Source organism: Otolemur garnettii, unplaced genomic scaffold (genome assembly GCF_000181295.1).
Source record: "Otolemur garnettii isolate 467f Iridium unplaced genomic scaffold, OtoGar3 scaffold00261, whole genome shotgun sequence".
Classification (NCBI taxonomy): Eukaryota; Metazoa; Chordata; class Mammalia; order Primates; family Galagidae; genus Otolemur; species Otolemur garnettii.
The window spans coordinates 391181-399206 of record NW_003852656.1 but is presented as its reverse complement, the minus strand read 5'-3'; the positions used below and the strand labels follow the sequence as shown (position 1 = coordinate 399206).

The 8026-nt window shown below is 48.1% G+C and overlaps 1 protein-coding gene and 1 long non-coding RNA gene across 13 annotated transcripts in view; both read left to right on the top strand.

Moving 5' to 3' along the window:
• Positions 1 to 8026, top strand: part of FAM193B (family with sequence similarity 193 member B) — a 38184-nt gene that overhangs the window by 22164 nt on the left and 7994 nt on the right. For 8 of the 12 annotated variants that reach the window (XM_023508629.1, XM_023508627.1, XM_023508631.1 and 5 more), the window contains 2 exons: positions 2589 to 2790; positions 3754 to 3993. In XM_023508629.1, the coding sequence (XP_023364397.1) occupies positions 2589 to 2790; positions 3754 to 3993 (442 nt within the window). The remainder of the gene's footprint in view (positions 1 to 2588; positions 2791 to 3753; positions 3994 to 8026) is intronic. The other 4 variants (XM_023508628.1, XM_023508636.1, XM_023508633.1 and 1 more) reach the window with 3 other exon arrangements.
• On the top strand, positions 2805 to 3273 carry LOC111722473. Its single transcript, XR_002771273.1, has 3 exons — positions 2805 to 2965; positions 3092 to 3129; positions 3217 to 3273. It is a non-coding gene; the product is annotated as an uncharacterized LOC111722473 (long non-coding RNA).

Here is an 8026-nt window from a genome sequence, read left to right as displayed (position 1 = left end):
CCCAGCTACTTGGGAGGCTGAGGCAGGAGACTCGCTTGAGCCCAGGAGTTAGAGGTTGCTGTGAGCAGTGAAGCCATAGTACTGTACCCAGGGGGACAGCTTGAGGCTCTGTCTCAAAAGAAAAAAGCAAAAAAAGCATCCTTGACCCATGAATCTGTTCTTGAATGAGAACTTATGTCCTTTGGGGAGTTGCCTAGAAATAGCTCTTAAGTGCTAAGAAAGGTTATATTCATACAGTAGAACTTCCATAGTTGACCACCTCTTTACATTGACCACTTCATTAAGCTGACCTAATTTTCAAAGACCGGACATGTACGATCGGCACAGTAGGCCTAGTTCCCATCTAAGTACTAACCAGGCCCAACCTTGTTTAGCTTCTGAGATCAGGTGAGATTAGGTGCAGTCAAAACCACCAACATAGGTGTAGTTCCTTATGTTGACCACCTCTGTGTGTTGACCAGTTTGTTTTATAGTCCTTTGGGTGGTCAACTCACAGAGTTCTATATATTTGAAAGAATTCTTTGGAGAAGATCAGTGTATGTTTTTATATTACAAACCAGATCTGTGTTTATTATGCATTTATATTTTCCCATTCTAAAATCCCTGTCCCTAATACAATCACTCTTGGCAGTTTTTTTCCCCTCATGTGTCTTCACATGTGATGTTGATGGTGTCTATACAGTTGAACACTCTCTGATTCTCATTTAGCATTAACGTCTTCAACATGTTGTGTTCCTGTGTGGTGTTCTTAGCCCACAATTTTAAAAGTGGGGAACATTGGGCAGCGCCTGTGGCTCAGTGAGTAGGGCGCTGGCCCCATATTCCGAGGGTGGCGGGTTCAAACCTGGCCCCGGCTAAACTGCAACCAAAAAAAAAAGTGGGGAACATTGATTATAGTTCACTTCATTGCACTTCAGTTGCTGAACATTTAATCATTCCAACATTTTAACTTTATAAATAACATCTCTAAAGATGCCTATGCTTGGGCAGTACCTGTGGCTCAGTGATTAGGGCGCTGGCCCCATATACCAAGGGTGGTGGGTTCAAACCCAGCCCCAGCCAAACTGCAACAACAACAAAAAAATAGCCGGGCATTGTGGCAGGTGCCTGTAGTCCCAGCTATTTGGGAGGCTGAGGCAAGAGAATCACCTAAGCCCAAGAGCTGGAGGTTGCTGTGAGCTACGGCATTCTACCGAGGGTGACAAAGTGAGACTCTGTCTCAAAAAAAAAAAAGAAAAGAAAAAAAGATGTCTTATGCTTAAGGCTTTTCCCTCCTTTTGGATTTTTCTTTTTGGTATAGATTCCTCAGAATAAAAAAATGTTCTCAGTTAAGGGTGTTTGTGTTTTTGTGTTTTATTTTATTTTGAGGAGGGCTGTCTGATGTAACTACCAATAATGAGTTCTAATTTTTCCATATTCTTCAGAACATTTGGGTATTTTAATTTTTCTAGAATCAGTTTTGCTAATGTAATAGATAAAGAATAGGCAACTTGGAATAAACTTCTGTAAGCATCACTGATAATGTTTCCTGCCACCCTCTTTTTGAATCCTTGCCATGTGCTTAACTGCCCTTTCTAACAACAGAGATGGACTGTGTTGGATTGCCCTGGGGGCTGGGTGTCCACACAGCTCCTGGCACTTCATTCTAGCTCTCAGCTCCCATGCCACCTGAGCCACAGCATTGGGACCAGACCATGTAACACTTCGTCTCCTGATAGCTTATCTAAGAGCTGTGGTTCTTCCCAGCTCCAGTTGTGGAACATTCTGGGCCAATGTGTCATCCTGACCTTGGCAAAATATTCTGTATCACAAGCTGCCCTCAGTGCTTCCCAAAGTCCAGAGGCAGAATATTGCAAGGGAGAGAGAATTAGCTTTACACACAGAGACATGGGTTTGAGTCCTGGCCTCCTATTGGGTAGGGGCAAAAAGGCACCTTGAACCTCAGTCTCTACCACTACAAAATGGGAATGATGACACTTAATTAGCAGGACCCGGGGGATGCTTAGAAATAATATGCTGAATCCATATTATAATCTGGCCCAAAAGACACACTTGCTTTCCCTCAGCTCTATGACCTGTGGTTAAAGCAGCTCCACTCACTGCTGCAGAGCATGACTCAGTCATAAGGACTTTAGAAAGTAAAAAGAGACTGACCTCATTGATCACCTTGAGAGTTCAGGGTAACCAACAGGCCACTGATTAGTTCAGACCTACTTATGAAGCACCTATTGCATGTATGGTGGTTATGTTATACACTGGAACCCCAAAATAGAAGAGACGCAGTCCCCACCTTAACAAACAAGAAGTGGGAGAATGGAGATAAGTGTACGCAGTGCCCTGAGAAGGGCACAAGTGGGCACAAACAGGGGAGTCCTAAGGAAACCTTTCTGGAAGAGCAGCATTTGTGGTCATGATGGGCCCTGAGGGACAGCATAGGTGTCAGCCTCTTGGGAAAGGCACTGATAAGCCTGCCTCAAACCTCTGGAGTGAGGCGGGTGGTGGGCAGTTGGGATGGCAGGATGTTTCCTGCTGCAGTCTGCTCCTGCATCGGCCTGCCTCACCTCTGGGCCTGTCTCTCTCCCCCTCAGCAGAGACCCTGGGTGCAAGGGGCACAAATTTGCACACAGTGGCCTGGCCTGCCAGCTGCCCCAGTCCTGTGAGGCAGACGAGGGGCTGGGTGAGGAAGAGGATAGCAGCTCTGAGCGAAGTTCCTGTACCTCATCCTCCACCCACCAGAGAGATGGAAAGTTCTGTGACTGCTGCTACTGTGAGTTCTTCGGCCACAATGCGGTGAGTGAGCCTGCCAGGCTAGAGAGGGCTGGGGGGCAGCCAAGGTGAGCAGAAGGTGTGCCCTGCTCTGCCCAGAGACCTCTTGCTCACAGTGCTGGTGCTGATCCCCTCGCTGGGACTGTGTGAGTCCTCACACCTGCGTCCGCTCACCGGATCCTCACAGCATGTTTGTGAGGTAGAATTTTGGTTTTTTTTGGTTTTGGGTTTTTTTTTTTGTTTTTGTTTTTGTTTTGTTTTTTTTAACATTTTGCTACCCTTGCTCTTCTTGTGGTTTCTCTTAAGACTGACTTTTTTTCCTTAGGAAAGGAAGTGGCAGAGAGAAAGCTATGATTCTGATGAGTATGTATACGTGTGTAATCCCAGAGAAGTGAACGCTTGGGCGTGATGAAGGCAGAGTGGAAGCAGAAAGGCTCTCATTTCCCCAAGTGTGACAGCCAGCCGAGGGACAGGCCGTGAGCACAGACGGCGCCAGGAAGGAGTCTCAGATCAGAGTACATGCTGTTTCTGGACAGGGGGAGAAAGCAGTTCAGAAGTCTCATAAGGTGAAGAGGAAAGGACTGCCGGTTAGGGTAGAGCAGTTGAGGATAGAAGAAATGAAAGCAATTAAGTTGCTAGTCATCTTTAAGCTAAGGGTTATTATTTTCATTTTAGAGATGACAAAATTGAGGCTCACAAAGACTTGGTGACTTGCCCAAGGTCATACAGCTTCCCAGTGATGAGGCCCAGGCTCAAACTTACTTTCCTGGCTCCCTAGTGAACATTTGCCCAGCTCTGCCCTATTCCCTCCCACTCCCTTCACTCACCGGTTCAGACCCTGGCTGAGGGTGAAGCCACTCAGCCTTGGTGGCTGATGGTAGAGAAAACAGTTATCTTGCTTCTCACCACATACTTGGTACCAGCGGGTGGGAATGCTATGGGCCCCCCAGGTCCAGGGTGTAATGTCAGCACCTCCCCCTCCCCCAGCCACCCGCTGCCCCGACGAGTCGGAATTATACTGAGATCCGGGAGAAGCTCCGCTCAAGGCTGACCAGGCGGAAAGAGGAGCTGCCCATGAAGGGGGGCGCCCTGGGCGGGATCCCTGGGGAGCCCCCCGTGGACCACCGAGATGTGGATGAGCTGCTGGAATTCATCAACAGCACGGAGCCCAAAGTCCCCAACAGCGCCAGGGCCGCCAAGCGGGCCCGGCACAAGCTGAAAAAGAAGGTGGGTGTGGGGGGGAGCCCAGCTCTGCCACCTCTCGTCCCTGAGGATTCCCTCACCCTGAACCCCAAGATTTCTGGGGCATGAATGATGCTGACTGCCACAGCCCTCAGCTCGGCTCACTGTTCTGGGAAAGTCTGAAGGCGTTTGGGAAGCATCAGGGTCAGGGAGCCTGGGGCAAATGATTGGAGAAAACACGAGACCTGGCCTCAGAAGCACTTGCTGGATTCCTCCAAGATGAGGACTTGCTTCATTCAGTTCAGGAAATGCTTCTACAAGTCCTGGCAGCCAAAGTATGATGCAGTTAAGTGCTCACCCAGGAGAAACTCAGTCCAGTTGTGAGACTGACACAAAACCGGACAAGCATGTTAGCACATAAGAAGTTCCAGGATGAGGAAAGTCTGCAATCCTGCCTGGAAATGGCCAACTTGTGAGCTGAGTCATAGGTAGTAAGTAGAAATTCAGTAGAAGGGCCCTCAGCAGGCACAGCACATTCCCTAGCAGCTTGATATTGTCAAAACAGAGTGGAAGAGTGACAAGATGCACAGTGGGGTTGAGGGAGGCCTCAAAGGCCTGCTAAAGAGCTTAGCTTTATCCTACAGGTGAGGGGAAGTCACCGGAGGGTTGTAAATAAAGAACACACCTGGTCACATCTGTATTCCAAGACCATGGTGTGGTGCCGTGAAAGGTAGGCTGGAGGTGTGATACTCCACACAGGAAAACCTTGAGTTTGATATCTCAGGCAGGAAATGGTGGGAGCGATGATTGATGTTGGGGCCAGAGCAGAAGAGAGAAATTTTCAGAGGACATTGAAGTGACAGGCATTGGTGAGCTGATGGCAGGACAGGGAGATGGAGTCAGGGATGTGTTCAGATGTTGCTTGGAGACCAGCAAGATGTTGGTGCCTTTCACTGAACCAGGATGGGATTTTCAGAAGACAGCAAACTCCGTTTAGGCATGTTGACTCAAAGGTTCCCATGAGACATCCAAGAGGAGATGGAGGTGTACGGTTTAATTGCCAGCACAGAGATGTAATTGAAGCCATGGGGATGAACCAGTCCTCCAGCTGAGAGTAGAACTCAGTTAGCTGTTTCCAGGCAGCCTTGCTGCCAAATGAGCCCCAGGGCTTGATGGCTTGTCCCTGGGGCTTCATCACCTCTTTTCCTGCCTGCCCCCCAACTGCATCTGCACAGTGACACACACTTGAGAGCCCACCATCTGAAGAGATTTGGGTTTAACAACCAGCTAACTCCAGTTCCTAAGTGGTCAAACAGCTGTAGTGCTCTGGAAAGCAGAAGGGATTTTCCATCTTTTTCCAACCCAAATAACAATAAGGATCCTTCTGCAGCCTGGAGTAGTGAGCCAGGGAGTTCCACCACTGCCTTCAGAAAATGATCAGCACAGCGGGGTACCTGTAATCCTAGCACTCTGGGAGGCCAAGGAAGGTAGATCACTTGAGCTTAGGAGTTGGAGACCATCCTGAGCAAGAGCAAGACCCCACCTCTACTAAAAATACAAAACTTAGGCATCGTGGCACGTGCCTATAGTTCCTGCTACTTGGGAGGCTAAGGCAAGAGGATCACTTGGGTCCAGGAATTTGAGGTTGCTGTGAGCTACAATGCCTGGGCACTCTACCCAGGACAATAAAGTAAGACTCTGTCTCAAAAAAAAAAAAAAAAAAATAGGACTTTCTGTCTCTCAGCCAGAGTGTTCAGTGGACTGTAGGAGTTCTCTGTTCTTTCCTGGCCTCTCAGGGCAGTGATTCTCAGTTAAGTTGCCAGAAAGCACACTCGATAGTCTGCAGCCTAGTGTACTTGGATGTCCCCTCTCCTTTACTGATAATGCTTCGCTCTCCTTTTTTTCCTTACAAACTTTCCACCTAAGCTTAGTTCAGCTGTTGCCTTCTTTGCAGATGGCCTTGACTAACTTCTTCCACTGTACTCCCACCATACCTGGCATGTCCCTCTGGGTTGCCACTGCTTGCCCATCCCACAGCTCATTGCATAGCTCCTGTCTGCCAGGCCCAGGCTAGAGGCCAGGGCTCAAGTGGACTCAAATAGCCCTGCCTTTCCGGACTTACTTACGGGACTGCAGGCAGGGAGAGACATACATAGGCACTTGCAGTGTCCTGTGACAGATGATTGTGGTCCCTATTTACACAGCAGACTTCTCCTTGATGTCCTTCTACTTTCTGGACTTAACCACAGTCTTGGTATTCACCAAACCCATCATCCCCCAGTAGCTATCCAGTGATGGCTGTTCATGATGTCCCACCTCAAGAGGTAAGTAGAGCCATATTGTGTCTTTCTGCTCCCTCCTTATCCCACTACCAGACTTCATACTCTCTCCCTTTCTTTTTTTTTGAGAAAGAGTCTCATGTTGCCCTCAGTAGAGTGCTGTGGCGTCACAGCTCACAGCAACTTCAAACTCGAACTCAAGCAATTCTCTTGCCTTAGCCTCCTGAGTAGCTGAGACTACAGGTACCCACCACAAAGCTTGGCTATTTTGTTGGTTGCAGTTGTCATTGTTTAGCAGGCCCAGGCCAGGCTCAAACCTGCCAACCTCAGTGTATGTGCCAGTGCCCTACTCACTGAGCTACAGGCACTGAGCCCTCTCTTCCCTTCTTATAGCAACCCCTGCTCTGTTGTCTGCTATGCCTTTGCACCCACTGAAGGCTGTCACCTGCCCCTTTCTTTTCTTCCCAAGTCAGCCCCTCATTCCCTTGCTTAAACTGAGTAGGCATTGCTAAGAATTGATAAGAGAATGCACAAATTGACCTATCACTTAATTTCTCTTCCCCTGCCTCATTGCCTGCCTTTCATACCCACTCAAAAACCACATCCCTGATTTCTACCCCACCTCTTCCCCTCTACATTTCATGGGAAGCATATGACTCACTCTGTGACACTCGACTGTGTGAGCCCCCTGCCATGTTTAGCAGGCCTTATTACTTCCACTCACCACAGCCTCTTTGTTGCTATTCATTCTTCTCAAGCCTCCAGGCCTTCCTAACTCCATCTTGGTTTTTTTTTTGGCAAATAATCTTATTTCCTATTTCAATGAAGAAAAAAAGCCATTGGATAGACTTTTTTTCCTTTGAGCTAATCTTGCTCTACTGTCCAGGCTAGAGTACAGTGGTATCATCATAGCTTACTCCTGGGCTCAAATGATCCTCCTGCCTCAGCCTCCTGATAGCTGGGACTGCAAGCATGTACCTCAATGCCCAGCCAATTCTTGTATTTGTTGTAGAGATGGGTCTTACCCTTGCTCAGGTAGATCTTGAATTCAAGGCCTCAAGCAATCCTCCTGCCTTGACTTCCTGCAGTGCTAGGATTATAGGCGTGAGCCATCATGCTACACAACCCCCCTTGCCACCTCCTTCCAGCATCAGGCTTCATGCTCTAGAGCTTGACCTCTCCTTCTGGCTGTTTCCCATCCACACTTCATCATGCCTACTACTATTCTTTTTTGAAAGCAAACTCTTCCACTTATACCCCCTCCAATCCCTTTTCTCTTATCATAGCCAGCGTTCTTGAAAAATGGTATCTGTGTTCATTGTCTTCACTTTTTTTTTTTTTTGAGACAGAATTTCATTTTGTCACCCTCGGTAGAGTGCTATGGGATCACAGCTCATAACAACCTCCAACTCTTGGGCGTATGCAACTCTCTTGTCTCAGCCTCCTGAGTAGCTGGAACTAAAGCCACCTGCTACAACACCTGGCTTGTGTGTGTGTGTGTGTTGCAGTTGTCATTGCTGCTTTAGCTGGCCAGGGCCAGGTTCAAGCCCACCATCATTGATATATGGGGCTGGCACTCTACCCACTGAGCCACAGGCCATCCCCATTGTCTTCACTTTCCTTCTTGCCAGCTTACTGCAAACTTTGTACCTACACCCACTTCACAGAATCACCAAGGACTTCGTTGCCAAATCCAAAGATACTCTCCTGTTTCCTTCTTGTTTGTTTACTAAGAATATTGACATTGTTTGTCCTCCTTTTCAAATGTTGTCTTTGGCTGCTCTGTCCTTAGCCAGGCA